At 48.1% G+C, this 17,670-nt stretch overlaps 1 protein-coding gene across 1 annotated transcript in view; it reads left to right on the plus strand.

The window, feature by feature from the left end:
- Positions 1 to 2,498: 2,498 nt before the first annotated feature.
- Positions 2,499 to 17,670, plus strand: part of PPP2R1A (protein phosphatase 2 scaffold subunit Aalpha) — a 36,397-nt gene continuing 21,225 nt past the window's right edge. The window contains exons 1-2 of the mRNA XM_003807634.5: positions 2,499 to 2,980; positions 14,489 to 14,579. Of these exons, the coding sequence (XP_003807682.1) occupies positions 2,903 to 2,980; positions 14,489 to 14,579 (169 nt within the window). The 5' untranslated portion in view covers positions 2,499 to 2,902. The remainder of the gene's footprint in view (positions 2,981 to 14,488; positions 14,580 to 17,670) is intronic.

The raw sequence follows: 17,670 nt of genomic DNA on the forward strand, positions 1-17,670 counted from the left end.
CCAGCGGTCTCTACAAAAATTAAAAAATTACCCGGGCATGGTCACACATGCCTTTAGTCTTAGCTACCGGGCATTGGGGGGGGCAAGGCGAGAGGACCACTTGAGCCTGGGAGATCAAGACTGCACTGAGCACGAAACAGATTGCGTCCCTACACTCCTAGCCTAGGCAACAAGGCAAGACCCTGTCTCAAACAAACAAACAAATTCCAGCACCACTATTACCATCTATGAGAACTTGGACAAATTCCTAAAGTTCTCTGCGCCTCAGTTTCCTCATCCATTAAATTAGGATGATGCTGCTACTTTACATATATCATAGAGTTATTGTCAGGGTTAAATGAATTAATTTATTGAATACACTTTACTGTAGCTATTATCATTGGCATTGATCTGTATAGGTATTGATCTGTATAGGTATTGATCTGTATAGGTATTGATTTGTATAATTATTTGTTAAATACTTATTAAAGTTTGCATTTTGGAATCCATAATTTGTTTTTATTTTGTTTCTGAGATTTATAATGCCTCATTTAAGCCTCTGAAAATTCCTAGGCCCTAAGCACTTCAAAGGCCACCAGCCCAACATCCCAAGCAGCCTGACACCAAGACAGGCATGCATAGCTAAAAAGATCCCTAGCCTCAGAGACCTTGGGGCTGAGAGGAGTCCTGGGAATACGGAGGGCTGGGACTGAAATATTCAACCCCATCCCCACTTTTATGAGCAGCAGTTTCCTAACTGCAGTGGGTAAGGGTATTTGAAATAGATGCTGGGCTGGGCACGGTGGCTCACACCTGTAATCCCAGCGCTCTGGGAAGTCCAAGTGGGTGGATCACCTGAGGTCAGGAGTTCGAGACCAAAGACGGCCAACATGGTGAAACCCCGTCTCTACTAAAAATACAAAATTAGCCGGGCGTGGTGGCTCATGCCTGTAAATTCCAGCTACTCCGGAGGCTGAGGCAGAAGAATCGCTTGAACCCGACAGGTGGAGGTTGCAGTGAGCAGAGATTGAGCCACTGCACTTCAGCCGGGGCAACAAGAGCGAAACTCCGTCTCAAAAAAAGGCCGGGCGCGGTGGCTCACACCTGTAATCCCAGCACTTTGGGAAGCCAAGGCAGGCAGATCACCCTGAGGTCAGGAGTTTGAGACCAGCCTGGCCCAAAGTGGTGAAACCCCGTCTCTACTAAAAATACAAAAATTAACCGGGCGTTGTGGTAGGCGCCTGTAATCCCAGGTACTCTGGAGGCTGAGGCAGGATAATTGTTTGAACCCGGGAGACAGAGGCTGTAGTATGCCGAGATCGGGCCCCTGCATTCTAGCCTGGGCAACAGAGCGAGACTCCGTCTCAAAAAAAAAAAAAAGAAAAAAGAAAAGAAAAAGAAGAAAAAAGAAATAGATGCTGTGGGTATTCAGACCTGTCAGAGTGCTAGCTCAGCCCAGCCCTTCAAGTAGCAGAATAAAGGAGGAAAGAGCATCCCAGGCCTTCCCATCCCCATTCAACTCCCTCAGTTAGAGTAGTCCTAAGATTGCGGTGCGGGGTGGGGCTGTGTTGAAGAGGTTAAAAACAGAGATTAGTCAGAACCAATCCTGCTCCCACTCTATGGAGGAAACAGATTCGAATACATAGTCACAGCCCAGGCTCTGGGATTGAGAGACAGAGAGAGAGATTGGATTGGAGAGAGAGAGAGAGAGAGAGAGAGAGAGAGAGAGGTGGGATTGGAGAGACAGAGAGATAGATGGGACTGGAGAGACAGAGAGAGGGGTTCTGTGGCTCTGGAAGCCTAGAGAACAGAGCCTGAAGACAGAGAGGAAAGGGAGTAAAGGGGAGGCATTTATGCAGAGATCTCAGAAGTGAATATGAAAGGCACCCCGAGCAGAACGCACAGCTTGGGCAAGGAGGCTTGCTGGCATGAAAACGCAAGCAGTGCTCAGGCAGCTGTAATTCTCCAGGACATCAGATAAAAGGTAAAAAACAGACGGGAGACGCGCCTAGACAGGGTATTGAATACCGCCCGAGGGGCTTGGGTTTCATCCAAACAGCAAGGCAACTGAGCTCAACACAGTGAGACTCGGTCTCCACAAACATTTTTTTAAAAATTGGCCGGGCCTAGCGGCGCGCGCCGATAGTCCCAGCTATTTCTGCAGGCTGAGGCGAGAGGATCATTTGAGCTCGGGGAGGTCCAGGCGGCAGTGAGCCAAGATCCTGCCACTGCACTACAGTCTGGGCAACAGAGCGAGACCCTGTCTTTAAAAAAGTAAAAAAAAAAAGAAAGAAAAAAGAAAGAAAAAGAAAAAAGAGAGAAGGGCAAGTCGCTCCCTTCTCTGGGCCTTGGCATAAATCAAGCACAAATCAAAGTCTCACTCCCTCCTCCTGCCGCGCAAAGGCGCGGAGAGCCAGCCAGCCAGCCAGCGGAACCACGGCCTGGTAACCCAAAACCTGCACACCCTCCAGCTCCCCACATGACGTCACGTATTACCACCGACGCACGCGCAGAAGCCTTCCCGGGGACTCACGAAAGGGCAGGCTTAGCCTCCTCCCCATGTCGCCCCTCATTGGGTAGAAACTACTGCTCGTCTCGGTCGTTGTTAGCAGCGACCAGGGCGGGTACAATCTTGGTCGCTAGGACACGGCTAACTTCCGCTTTCTTCCCCCTCTCCTAGGCTCAAACTAGTCAAATCTTGTTCACTCGACCAATGGCAAATGGGAAGTGGGCGGGACTTCACAAGTCCGGACCAAAGAAACGCGAGCTTAGCCCGGCGTAGCGCGGCCAATGGCCGTGGAGCAGCCCCTGTAAACTGGCTCGGGCGCCCCCACGCCCGCCCTTCCTTCTCCTCCCAGCATTGCCCCCCCCACGTTTCAGCACAGCGCTGGCCGCAGTCTGACAGGAACGGGACGGAGCCAAGATGGCGGCGGCCGACGGCGACGACTCGCTGTACCCCATCGCGGTGCTCATAGACGAACTCCGCAATGAGGACGTTCAGGTCCGGAGGCTACCGGGGACTTGGGGAAGACGCGGAGGGGTACCTGGGGGCACGGGCGGCCCTCGCGGGGAAGACTCAGCATTCGCTGGGAGTGGCGGAAGGGGGCGACGGCCAATCAGCGTGCGTCTCTTATCTCCCCGGGTGCCCGGACTCATTGAGACGGCGCTCCCGATTGGGTGTCGGCCCAGTGGAGGGCGGGGGCCAGCGCTAGCCTCGAGGGTCCCGGGCCTGCCCTGTGCGCGCGGCGGTCCGCGGTCCTGGGAGGTTGTGGCCAGGGCTGGGGTCGGCGGACTGGGTCTGGGAGAGAGGAGGACTCCGTGATTGGCAGCGGCCTCTGAATGGCCTCTTGGGGATGTGGGGCGCGCATGACTTGCTCCAAGTACGGGAGGGCCGCCTGGTGGGTCGGGACCTGGGAAGGTTTTTTTCTTTTCTGGGTTTCGACTGCTGGGCCAAGTGGGGACCGAGAGGCGAAGGCCTGCCATCCCAATTCCTGCTCTTCCTCCGCCTCTCATTTTGGTTTAGGTGTCCTAAGAGGACGGGGACGCAAAAACACCCCCCCACCAAAGGTGGGGACTAGCCAAGTTTAGGAGTGAATTAGGTTGTAGAAACCCACCTCCCCGGATCCTCCCATTGACGAGGATAGGGGGTGAAGGATTTGCTAAGCAGATGAACATTTATTTATTTCTTTTTTTTTTGAGACAGTCTCTGTGTCGCCCAGGCTGGGGCTGGGGAGCAGTGGCGCGATCTCGGCTCAGTGCAACCTCTGCATACCGGGTTCAAACCATCCTCGCGCCTCAGCCCCCTAAGTAGCTGCGATTACCGGCGCGAGCCACCACGCCCAACTAATTTTTGTATTTTTAGCAGAGACGGGGTTTCACCATGTTGGCCAGGCTTGGTCGGGAACTCTTGACCTCAAGCGATCCACCCGCCTCGGCCTCTCAAAGTGTTGGAATTACAGGCGTGAGCCACCGCGCCCAGCCCGGATGAACATTCCTGGTTATGGGACGAGGCGACCCAAGGCTCTGAGCCGGGCTGGTGTGGGATTGAGAACAGTTAGAACTGCAAGTCCACCTCCCACCTGCTGTGTGACCTTGTGCAAATTACTTCACCGCTTTGGGTCTCTGTGTTCCGTAAAATATGGGCTAATTGTAGTCCTGGTCTTGCTGGAGGGACTTGTGAGGGACTGAACGAATTACGACACAAATAAAAAGTAGAATGGTGTCAGGCCTGTTGTAAGGGCTCGATAAATATTAGCTGTAATTATTGGGAGTGGTGATTAAAGAGGTCCCATCCTCCCTTTAGGTCTGTTTTCCCATTTATAAAATTGGACAAGGTGCACTGGGTAACCTGCCAAACGTGGGTCTCGCCTCCTAGGTTCCTGGTATATCACTGTTTCTGGTGGCATACAGGTTGTGGTTGTATTCCCGGCCCTTCCACTTGTTACTGATTGACAAGGGCAAGTTAGTTAATCTCTTTAGGCCTGTTTCCTCTTCTCTTTAATGGGGTTAATTACCTAGTTCATAGGGCGGTTGTATGAATTCTTTTGTTCAGTAAACATATGCCATGTATGAGATATGATGCTGGGGATATAGTGGAGACACCAGTTGCTATACAGGATCCAGGTGTGAAACAGGTCAGCAGAGCTGAATAGATGAGTGTGTGAAAAGTGATGGGAAGGAAACAAATAGGATGTAGTGGTAGCGAATCCATATTGAATTGGGCCTCTATTCTGTGCAGGGCACTGTTCTAAGCACTGGTATATAGCAGGAACAAGACAGACAAAAACTCTAGGCCTTGGGGAGTTTATTTTGTAGTGAGGAGAGACAGACAATAAACAGAGTATACTGGGGATAAGCATTAGGGAGACAAATAAAAATAAGAGAGATGGGGTATATATAGGGCATGCAGTTTTAAAGTGTGGTCAGGGGAGGCCTTGTTGAGATCCTGTTTGAGAACACGCCTGAAAGCAGAGGGCACAGCAAGTACAAAGTGGGGTGGGGCAGATCCATTTTAAGAAGGCCAATCAGGCAAGGCCCCTCTGAGGATGCAGAGTTTGAGAAGAGATTGAAAGAAGGTGGGGGAGAGCCTCCCAGGAAGAGGGAACAGATATGTAATGGCCTTTTTTTTTCTTCTTCTTCTTTTTTTGAGACGGAGTCTTGTTGCTCTGTTGCCCAGGCTGGAGTGCACTGACGCGATCTGTGCTCACTGCAACCTCCACCTCCCGGGTTCAGGCAATTCTCCCGCCTCAGCCTCTTGAGTAGCTGGGACTACAGACGCAGGCCACCACGCCCGGCTGATTTTTGTGTGTGTGTTTTTAGAAGAGACTGGGTTTCCCCGTGTTGGCCAGGCTGGTCTCAGACTCCTGATCTCAGGTGATCCTCCTGCCTCGGCCTCCGAAAGTGCTGGAATCACAGGCGTGAGCCACTGTGCCCGGCCAGTTTTTTGTTTTCTTTAACTCCAGGATCACTTCCTTCAGCTGTCTATCCTCCCATCTTTTCATCCATCCATCCATCCACTAACCAGCAGACATTTGTAGGGAGATGTCTTTGTGCCAGGATCAGAGCTAGGCAGCTTACCGGTTTGTTCTAAAGAATATTGCAAAGGATACAGATGAAGACACATGCAGGGTGAGGTGTGGGGGAAGTTGTGTGGAGCTTCCATGCCCTCCCTAGGCATTCCACCCTCCAGGAACCGCGAGGTGTTCATCTGTCTGGAAGCTCCTATGGCTGCTTTTGTGCTACAGCCCAGAGTTGCATGGTTGTAACAGAGATGGCCTCAAAGCTTCAAATATTTGCTGTCTAACCCTTTGCAGGGAAAAAATTGCTGACCTCTGACTTAAACCATCTGCGTAACAAATTATTGGGTGCTTGCTCTATGCTAGGTACAGTACAGAGGAATATCACTGACGATCTTACTGAATTCTCACAGTCACTCTTTGAAGTAGGTCCTGTCCTTGTCCACATTCTCCAGATGAGGAAACTGAAGCACCATAAATAACATGGCCAAAGCTGTGCAGCTGAGAAGTGAAGGAGCCAGGAAAGGAAGTAGGACCTAAGGGTGGAATAGAATCTGGGGTGGGACACACGGTTGCTGATTATATTCATATGCCAGATATTTTAATTGTGTCTGAGACAGTTCAGGATACTAGAAGGAACATGGGATATGAAATCCTGTAGTCTTGATTTATTTGTTCAGCAAATATTTATCAGCACCTCCTGTGTGCCAGACTCTGTTTTAGATACTAGACATACAGTAGGGAACAAAACAGCAAAGCTGCCCTTGTGGGGTTTACATTATGGTTTGGGAGACAGATAGTAGATCTGTAGTGGGATGTCAGTGGCAGTAATTGCTAAGAAGAAAAATTGCTGGACATGGTGGCTCAAGCCTAATTCTAACACTTTGGTTTTATTTTATTTTATTTTTTTTGAGACAGAGTCTCACTCTGTCGTCCAGGCCGTCTCTGCTCATTGCAACCTCCGCCTCCCGGGTTCAGGTGATTCTCCTGCCTCAGCCTCCTGAGTGGCTAGGATTACAGGCGCCCACCACCACATCCAGCTAATTTTTGTATTTTTAGTAGAGAGTGGGTTTCACCATGTTGGCCAGGCTGGTCTCAAACTCCCTGCCCGCCTCTGCCTCCCAAAGTGCTGGGATTACAGGCATGAGCCACCGCCCCTGGCCAATTCTAGCACTTTGGAAGGCCAAGGTGAAAGGATCGCTTGAGCCCAGGAGTTTAAGACCAGCCTGGGCAACAAAGTGAGACCCTGTCTCTACCAAAAAAAAAAAAATTAGCTGGTGTGATGACACAGGCCTGTGGTCCCAGCTGCTCAGGAGACTGAGGTCAGAGGATTGCTTGAACCAGGGAGATCCAGGCTGTGGTGAGAGCCTGGGCGACAGCAAGACCCTGTCTCCAAAAAAAAAAAAAAAAAAAAGAACAAAATAAGACAGGTACAGGGAATAGAGCAAGCACCTGGGGCTGCTTTGTTAGATAGGGAGGTTAGAGAAAGCTGCTCTGAGGAAGTGATGTTGAACAAGGATTTGAATGAAATGAACAGGTCGTGGAAGAGCAGTCTGGGCAGAGGGAATAGTTGGTACAAAGGCCAGGAGTGGGAGGATGCTTGATGCGTTCAAAGCACAGCAAAAAGGCCAGTGTGACTGAGGCAGAGAGAAAGGCAAAGTGGTGGGAGGTGAGGACTAGACCAGGACTAGATCAAGTGAGGCCTGTGGGCCAAGGTGAAGGCCTTGAAGATGGGAGGGAGGAGGAGGAATTGCAAGGCTTTGAGTAGTAATTATCGGCTCTGGTATAATTTTAAAGGATCCTTCCTCTGGCTGTCATAGGGGTTGGGCCCTGTTGAGGTGCCATTACAAAGCACCCAGGACCAGTGTTAGCATGCAGGGGGGAAGTACGGTTACAGTCAGGACATGTTGAGGGGGGCTGATGGGATTTGCTGGTGGGTAATGTAGAGGGAAGAGTTGAGGATGACTGAGGTTTGAACCCCTGCTCTGCCAGTTGTGCTCTCTGTGTGCCCCTGGAGCAGTACTTTCCCCTCTTTGGACCCAGATTCCTCATCTGCAAAATGGGGATAATGATGAAGAATCAGCGTGTGCCTGGTTGTGAAGATGCAGTGAAATTGGCTTGTTCATTGTTCTGCAGTAGTCATATGGTGGGGATTGAGCAGACCTGAGGAAATGGGGCATCTGGGGAACCGTGTGGGACCGTCAGCAAGTGCTAAGGCCTGGGTTGGGAATACACTGGGCTGTTTGTTTTTTTGGTTACTATCAAGGAAGCAGTTGTGACAAGCCAGGCCCAGTGAGAATGGATCAGTAGACTAGGGTCAGATTGTGTTGGGCCTTGTAGGCCAGAGTAAGGCCTTAGCTTTTATTCTGAATGTGCAGGGAAAACATACTACATGTGGGATTATACCATATACATTCATATTATGGAAGGCTCCATGGGTTGAATGCAGGGTGGATCTTCAAAAGTGGGTCCCCTTTCCACAGGTGCATATAGTGGGAAGGCGGATTTTATTTATTAACTCACCGCAGAGCAGGCTCTGTGCCGAGGCCTGCTGGGACACAGAGAGTCCCAGTCTAGGGTGGTAAGTGCTGTCATGGAACCATATGGGTGGACTCTTTGGAAAATCCCAATTCCTATTCTCTCACTTAACACAACAATCAACAACACAGAAGAAGACTTCCGTGACTAAATGTGTGTTGGGGTGGGGAGGGATTCTTCACCACCACTAAGCAAGCATTCAGTTCTGCAGCACACGCCAACTGGATGTCCTCCAATTCAGTTCAGACACGACCTGGAGACCGTGTTGGATCCAACAGGTTGAGGGCTCAGGCCTCAAAACTGCCCCTTGGCCCTCGCCTTCAGTTGCCATTCTGGGTTGTCAGAACTTCTGATCTACCTGCTTCAAGTTGGAGTTCCCATGACCACCCTGCCTTTGGGTTTGATTAATATGCTAGAGCAGCTCTCAGAACTCAGGGAAACATGTAAGTTTATCAGTTCATTATAAAGGATAGTATAAAGAATACAGATGAAGAGAGGCATAGGGTGAGCTATGGGGGAAGGGGTGTGGAGCTTCCATGCCCTTCTTGGGTGCACCACCCTCCAGGAACCTCTGTGTGTTCGGCTATGTTGAAGTTCCCAGGCCCTGTCCTTTTGGGTTTTTATAAAGGCATTGTTAGGTAGGCAGGATTGATTAAACCTGGTGATCACCTTGACCTTCAGCCCCTCTCCGATCCCTGGAGGTTGTGGGGTGGGGCTGAAAATCCCAACCCTCTAATCATGCCCCTGTGTTTTCCATGACTATCTTTCCAGTGACCATGGACCCCATCCTGAAGGTATCAGTCAACATTAGCATACAAAAAGCGCCTTGGAGATTCCAAAGATTTGAGGAGTTGTACGCAAGGAAATGGGGATGAAGCCCAAATCTGTATCTCACAGTATCACAATTGTAGCAGGTGCTTGGTGGGGACACACTTGGGAGATAGTCAGCGCACAGGGAATTCTCAGGATATGACATGATCAATGGCCAGTCAAGGTTTCTGAAATGATATTAATAGATTTTCTATCAGGAATGTGACGGAGACCCCAACCTAGAGTTGTTTAAACAAGTAAGAGTTCTCTTTATTTCTCATATAGCAAGTTCAGCAGCTCAAAGCTATCACAGAATTGGGTCAGCTCAAAGATATCACAGAAATGCGGTTTTTTTGACCGGCCTATTTTGGTTATAAGATTCCGGCAGCATCTGCTGTCCTAGTGGAACTGCACTTTTTAGTGCAGTTTAGCAGAGGCCAGCCTAGGACACAGAGGTTCTTTCCCTCCTCCCTTTTATGAAGGAGGAAAATCTCTCCTGAATCTCCTCAGCAGACTTGCTTGTATATCTCTTTGCCAAGAACTGGGTCATATGCAGAGTTAGTTGAAGTTAAGTTTGGCTGTAAGTAGTAGAAAAACTCTAAATAACAGGGGCTTAAATGAGCTTGAAGTTTATATCTGACTGATGACCAAAATGTCTGGTGGCAATCCAGGCTGCTGTGGCACTTCATGGTGTCAGGGTCCCAGGCTCTTACCATTATGCGCTGGTTGTATCCTCCATTCTACCCTCCGTGTCCCCCAGGTTACCTCAGGTCCCCAAGTTGGCTGCCGAAGCACCAACCATTATAGCTCCATTCCAGACAGGAAGGAGGGAAGATAAGTGTGACCCCCATCCCTATAAGTTGCACAAAACATTTCCACTTGGATTTTATCGGCCAGATGTTAGTCTTATAGTCACATTCAGATGCAAAGGCAATTCACAAATGTCTTTTCCAGGGGTCATGTGTACAGCTGAAAACCAAGGATTATGAACAGCAGTATAGCCCCATGCAGGAGCTCTTAACTTGGGGATCATCTGCAATTCCCAGGCAGGTCCATGAATTTGGATGGCAAAAATAACATTTTATTTTCATTAACCTCTAACTTACATTTAACTTCCCTTCTGTTATAGATTATAATATTACTATAGTATATCATAGGTAGCGTTAGCAAAACCTGTGACTGTTACCAGTGGAAATCAGGAATTGTGTTCGCATGTCATTTCTGCTATTATACATATCTTCTAGTGTTGTTTATGTTCACCTCTTTCAAAATTGCGTTCATTATTAGACCTACTGGGGGGATTCATGGCACCACCCCACCCCTCTGCAAGAGAAAAACCAAAAAAAGCCGGGTGCAGTGGCTCATGCCTGTAATCCTAGCATTTTGGGAGGTCGAGGTGGGAGGATCGCTTGAGCTCAGGAGTTTGAGGGCAGCTTGGGCAACATAGTGAGGCCTCATCCCTACAAAAAGTTAAAAAACTAGCTGGGCTTGGTGACACCTGCCTGTAGACCCGTCTACTTGGGTAGCTGAGGCGGGAGAATCACTTGAGCCCGGGAGGTCAAGGCTACAGTGAGCTACGATTGTGCCACTGCACTCCAGCCTGGGTAACAGAGCGAGACCCTGTCTCAAAACAACAACAAGAACAACAAAAAAGAAAAAACAGAGCAAATATGAATCCATAGTACTGGTTAAGAACCTGGTGGCTGGGATTCAAATCCTGGCTTTGCTACCAGTAAGCTGTATGCAGTTAACCTCCCTGTGCCTTTGTGTTCTCTGCCACAAGATGGGGGATTCTGTATTTCCCTCATGGGATTGTGAGGGTCAAATGAATTAAAACATTAAAGCCTGGGGCATAGTAGAGACTAAGGAAATATTTACTGTTATTATTCTGTCATGGTGAAAAAAGGGAAAAGAAACATCAGTGGACCAGCTGCCACGATGTCCTTCTTAATAATCTGAACAAAATCAGGATGCTGTCAGTGAGGCGTGGTTGCCACGGCTGCCATTATTAATCTTCCCCTAGTGCTAGGGTGTCCCTGTAGAATGTCATTTTGTACTCAAGACAACCCTCTGAGGGTAGGTATTCTCATCATCCCCACTTCACAGATGAGAAAATTGAGGCTCAGAAAGGTACAAGGATTGCCCAAGATTCCACAGCTAATATGTAAGCAGTTTAGCCTTGAACCTGGACAGTGCAGCTCTGTAGTACCACCCTAGGCCATCTTTCTCAAGCATTGATGATGCTGTCTGCCTGAAGAAACACTTTTAATGAAACCAAAAGCAGAATCCCAAAGAACAGCAGTGGAAGGAAGGGAGCTCTCTGGATGGGAAAGCAGCCTGATTGTCATGGGCCCACCTCTTGGGCATCCCCAGCTTCAAGTTGGGGTTCCCACGACCCCCTCTTTGGGTTTGATTAATTTGCTGGAGTGGCTCACAGAACTCCAGGAAACACTTAGGTTTACCGGTTTATTATAAAGGATATTCCAAAGGATACAGATGAAGAGGTGCATAGGGTGAGCTATGGGGGAAGGGGCGGGGAGCTTTCGTGCCATCCCTGGCTTTCGTGCCTTGGAGGGATGCCACCCTCCAAGAATCTGCATGTTCTGCTATCAGGAAGCTCTCTGAATCCTTTCCTCTTTGGTTTTTATGGAAGCTTCATGATACAAACATTTTTGCCTAAATGACAGTATGATATTGAAATTGAGTCAGGCTGCCTGGCTTCATTGCTTTCCAGTAAGTGACAGCCTCACCTCTGTGCATCAGTGTCCTCACTCGCCTCTGTGCATCAGTGAAGTGGGGATGCTGCTAACAATACACACCTCAGAGCAGTTACGAGGATTCAGTGTGTTAATCATCCATGTCAATCACTTGGAATGCTGCCACGCATGTAGCAAACAATAAATGTTTGTTGCTATTGTTCTGGCATTTACGATTATGATTATTAATTGTGATTATTCCCTGTACCATCTGATTGTCCTCAGGGCTGTTGGTCACCTAGTATGGCCCTAGCCCATGTGTGTATTTCCCCATAGCTCAGGCTGAGAGAAGAACACACAGATCAACTTGGAGAAAACAAAGAGGAAAGAAATAGGCAACTAGGTCAATACTCCCCACGGTATTTTATTTTATTTTATTTTATTTATTTATTTATTTGAGACAGAGTCTCACTCTGTCACCCAGGCTGGAGTGCAGTGGCACGATCTCGGCTCACTGCAAGCTCCGCCTCCCAGGTTCACGCCATTCTCCTGCCTCAGCCTCCCGAGTAGCTGGGACTACAGGCGCCCGCCACCACGCCCGGCTAATTTCTGTTTGTATTTATGGTAGAGACGGGGTTTCACTGTGTTAGCCAGGATGGTCTCGATCTCCTAACCTCATGATCCGCCTGCCTCAGCCTCCCAAAGTGCTGGGATTACAGGCATAAGCCACTGCGCCCGGCCTCCCCACAGTATTTTATTCTGAAAGTTTCAGACATGCATAACTTTGGAAGACTAATACAAGGGTCAGCAGACTACAGTCCATGGGCCCAATTCAGCCCACTGTCTGCTTTTGCAAGTAAAGTTATTGGAACACAGCTATGCCTGTTTGCTTCTCTAGTTCTGGTTCTATGGTTGTTTTCAGTGCCACGCAGGCAGAGTTCAGTAGTTAGGTTTGCAAAGCTGAAAATAATTACTGTCTGGCAATGTATAGAATAAGTTTTGCTGACTTCTAGCGTAGTGCAGTGAGCGTCTCTATACTTACACCCCAGGTCAGTGATTGTTAGTGTTCGCTATATTAGTTTTTTATCTTTCTATAGGTCTGTCTCTATATACGTTTTATTTTTTAGCTGAAAATCAGTTGCAGGTTTTGTAGTACTTTATCCTGAGGTCCGTTTAATGCCAGAATGGTGAGTTTTTGGACTACCTGTATGAAAGATTTACTGTGTGCATTTTTCTGAGGAGAGACCATCACAACACTTCATCAGATGCTCATCGTCTGTGATCCCAGAGATACTCTTCAACTCCTGGACCGGAGAACCCAACTCACGCAAGATCTTAGCCACTTGTAGACCTCGTCTCAGTTATGTAGGGCCTCAGAACAGAACAGGCTAAGGGAGCTCCTGTTCCTCAACCTCGCCCTGTCCCTACCTGTTCTGCCTCTATCCAGGAAGAAAGGTCCCCTGTGGGACCATTAGTCACTCTCCCCCTCATGAAAGCATTTCCTCCCACTCTCACACTCATGAGCTCATTCCATTCTTGTGACAGTGCTGGGAGCTATTAATAATGGGAGAGGCCTCGTGGTGATGAAGAAATGGGGAGAGTTTCACAGTCTGTCCTGCCATCAGAGCAGCTGGCTTTGGATCCCACACTCCCTCGGTGCTTGCTTTGGTAGGTGTCTTTACCTCTCTGATCCTCACTTTCCAAAGTGGTGAAAAAAGGATATTAGCCATGCTTTTCTTTTAGGATCTGGAGGATCAAATGAGGTCCCAACATGTAAATGCTTGTTGTGAGATCTATTATGTGTGTTAGCCAAATATAATAGTTCTCTAGGACTGCCACAGCAAATCACCATGAACTGGGTAGCTTAACACAACGAATTTATTCTCTCACAGTTCTGGAGGCCGGAAGTCTGAAATCAAGGTCTCCGCAGGGTTGGTTCCTTTTGGAGGCTCTGAGGGATACCCATTCCATGCCTCTCTGGAAGTTAGGACTTCTGGTGGCTCCAGCAATTCCTTGTGTTCCTTGGCTTGTGGATGCATCTCCTGGTCTCTCCACCCATCTTCACATGCGTGCCTTCCCCTCTGTATCTGTCTTCCTTTCTGTCTCTTAGAAGGACACTGTCACTGGATTCAAGGCTAACCCTCCGTTTAGGATGATATTATCTGGACACACTTAACTACGTCTGCAAAGACTGTTTTGACGTGCACGTCACTGGGATATAACTTTTTGAGGCTGCTATTCAGTAATAATACTGGTGGTATTATTACTACTGCTAATGCTACTCTTGTTTTTGTAGTCATTTTATTACAATAATTTTTTTTTTTCTTTGAGACGAAGAGTCTCACTCTGTTGCCCAGGCTGGAGTGTTGTTTGTTCTTTTACAGTCACTTAGCCAGCAATCCTGGCTTTAAATCCTGCTCCATGCGATCTTAGCTATCTGACCCTGAGGGGGGCTTTTGTTCCCCGAGCCTGTTTCCCTGTCTGTAAAATGGGACTCCAGCTAGTGACATGGGTGCAGGTGTGTGGATGTGTTTAGCCGAGGACTGGGCACAGAGGAAGCGTGTTATAAACGTGGCTGCTGCTGTTAAAGTACAGTGCATTGGCATGTTACATGATACTATGTACAGGAGAAAGTGATGAAGAGAGAGGGAGGAGAGGGAGTACAGTTTTCAACAGAGTGGTCCTGGAAAGTGCAACTGAGTAGGTGTCACCTCCATAAGACCCAAGGGATGCTTTTGCATTTGTTGCTGCTGCCACTACTGTTGTTGTTATTTAATGATTCACTCGAGGTCACAGAGTCTCTTGGTGGGTGTTTGCCAAATTACTCTTGAGCATCTTCACATGTAACCAAGCAAGGCTTGCAGGGGCTGACTGGGTTCAGAGCTGTCAGAACTCATGCGTGTCTGGGGTTTCTAACACTCTCCCCTCCTCTTCTTGTTCTCTCATTAGCTTCGCCTCAACAGCATCAAGAAGCTGTCCACCATCGCCTTGGCCCTTGGGGTTGAAAGGACCCGAAGTGAGCTTCTGCCTTTCCTTACAGGTAACGAAGGGGACCCCTGGGGCCCAGATGTGGGGACTCTTGGGAGGTGGTTTTCACTATATAAGAGAAGACTTGTGGATTTAACATATTGTTTGTGAATGTCTGCCCTGTGTTAGACACTATGGAGTGGGAAAAGGGATTCAGAGAAGTGCAGTCTTGCTCTAAAAGAATGGTCTGGAATGATGGAGACAGATGGTGAAAGGGATCTAGAAGCAGATAGAACGAGGTTTGAGTTGCAGCTCCAACAGTTGGAAGCTGGTGACTTTAGACAAGTTAGTTTACCTGTTTCTTACATTTTTCATCTGTAGATTGGGATAATCATCCATGTGCCAAAGTGTTGATCTGAGCATTCAATGTTAATAACAATTGCTAATACTTATGATATGCTTACTGTATGCCAGGTGGTGTTCTACACCGTATCTTGTGAGGATTGAGTTCATATAAAGTGTTTAGAAAGCTGCCTGTACTCAGTAAACATACATCACCATCATTTCACCCAGTTGATCTCACGGCAGTGCCTTAAGCAGGTAATACTACTGTCCCCATGTTATAGATGAAGAAACCAAGGTGTAGAGAGGTGAAGTGATTCATTTGCCCAAGGTCGTGCAGTGAGGAGGTAACTGAGAAGGGATATTTATCTAGTCATTCTGGCCTTTAACTTAACAGCATTGGTTAATGACTGATTTCAAATCCGAGCTCTACCACTTTCTAGGTGTGTGACTTTGGGCAAGATATTTTACATCTGCCTGCTTCAGATTCTTCACAGATGAAATGGGCATAATTATGTAACCTAAGATGAAGACTAAATAAGATACTGTAAAGTGCTTATAACACTGTATAGTACGTGCCGCCTAAGCGATAGCTGCCAGGCTGTTACTAAGCACTGCTGTTTGTGAGGATGTAGGTAAAGCACTTAATACACTGTCTGACACAGACTGGACCACAATTAATAGTAAATTCTCTGTTATCATTATTCCCATTACTACTTCCTATCTTAATACTTATTACCAGCTGAAATCACAGCTGAAGGTTCAGAGTGCTTTGTCACTAAACTCTTGTGTATGGGAACATCTTACTTGGACCTAGTGATGATCCTGGGGAGGAAGGAGCTTGAGATTGTTACCCCTCCCCACACTGGACAGATGGGGTATTGGAGCCTAAAGAGGTGCAGTGACTCGCCTGCAGTGGCACAGCTAATGACTGAGGGGTGCAGGTGTGTCTGACTGGATGGTACATGAAGAGTAGGTGTCTGTTCATGTGACACTGAACAAATGGCCCCAAACCAGGTGGCTTCTATTGGTGAACTGTTGGGGAGAGTTGAAAGCTTTAGAATGCTGAAGCATGGCAGGATAATAAAGTAGTGAAGAAGTTGTAGAGGAAAAATGTTGGACCTGGGTTTGCAATAAGCAGCTGTGCCACTGACTTGCTAGGAAAACCTGAGTAGGTCACTCCACCTCTCTTAGCCTCATTTCCCTTGTCTGTAAAGGAGTCTAATAAGAGGAGTACCTAACACTTGGGGTGTGTAGGGAAAACTCTGTGACTTTCCTCTACTTTCACACCACAGCAATCATAACACAGAACATGACTTCTGTGACCATATGTCTGGGTTTTTTTCCGCAAACTAAGCAGTGGACAGCAGCTGGTTGTCCTCTAATTCAGTTCTGACACGTCTGCCCAGAGACAGTGTCAGATCCCACAGATTGACAGCTCAGTCCCCAGGACTGTCCCCAACCCCGCCCACCAGTCGCTGGTCCTGTGGAACTTCTGATTGATCAGCTTCAAGTTGGGGTTCCCACGACCCCCTCTTTGGGTTTGATTAGGCTCATAGAACTCAGGGAAACACTTATGTTTACTGGTTTATTATAAAGGATATTGCAAAGGATACAGATGAAGAGATACAGAGAATGAGGTATGGGGGAAAGGGCCTGGAGCTTCCGTGCCCTCCCTGAGCCCACCACCCTCAAGAACCTCCACGTGTTTCACCATCTGGAAGCTCTCTGAACCCTCTGGGTTTTTATGGAAGCTTAATGGCAGAGGGTCCTGAGTGGAACGGAGGCACCAGCCATGTGGAACTCTGTGGGAAGAGCATTTCAGGCTGTGGGGAGAGGCAGATGTATGCTCAGTGTGTTGGAAGAATAGCAGTGAGGTAGCCATGGGTTGAGCAAGATTGTTAAGGGAGAGTGAGACTAGGACATGAGGTTGGAGAAGAACAGTGACCACAATATGTGAGATCAGGTTTCTTTGAAACTATTGGCAGATTGAAATGAAAGAGTGTCGGGATTTCTTTTACACCTGAAAGAGTCACTCTGGGGTCTGGGAGATCAGATGGTGTAGGGGCAAAGGTGGAAGCAGGAAAACCAGGTAAGAAGCTGTTGCAGTCTCCCAGGCGACAGCTAGTGATGATCAGAGTGACCTTAGGTTGGGAGGGTTGACAGGCTTGGCTCAGAAGGAGCTGCCAACCCTTCCAAGAAGGATAGTTCTCTGTGGATTGGTGGAAAGACAAGGTGCTGGCAGCTCCCAGGTGTTTGGCCTTCAGCAGCATTGCTTGGCTATAAGGTCTAGACTGGAGATAAAGATGAATAAGAATTGAGTCCGTGGATACGCATAAGGTCTTCAGGAGACAAAGAAAACAGGAAGGGTGGTTTTAACTGTGTGCAGAGGGAGCCAGGGAAACTGAGGCTGGGAACGAGCCTAAGAACAGTGTAGCTGGAGTCATATTGGCGAGAATTTATTTATTGAAGGAAGAGGCAGAGATACTAACCCTCCTACTGGGCCCTGTGCTGAGCTCTTCAATGAAAGCATTTATTTCCCTTTAGTCTCCGAACAACCCTATGAAATGAGAACAGCCCTGTTGTGATTTAGGGGATGACAAAGGCTCAGAGAGATGAAGTGAGCTGCTGTATAAGCAGCCAACAGTAAAGCAAGATTTGAACCTACCATAAAATGGAGATGATGATAATGACTCCTTAAATGAGAGGGTTGTGGTAAGGAGGTGATGCAGAAGTTGAACCCACCACTTACACTCACACCCCTTTGGCCAGAGCAAGGTTACGTGACCTTGCCAACTGCAAGGGCGTCCGGGAAATGCAGT

This window comes from Pan paniscus, chromosome 20 (genome assembly GCF_029289425.2).
Source record: "Pan paniscus chromosome 20, NHGRI_mPanPan1-v2.0_pri, whole genome shotgun sequence".
Taxonomy (NCBI): domain Eukaryota; kingdom Metazoa; phylum Chordata; class Mammalia; order Primates; family Hominidae; genus Pan; species Pan paniscus.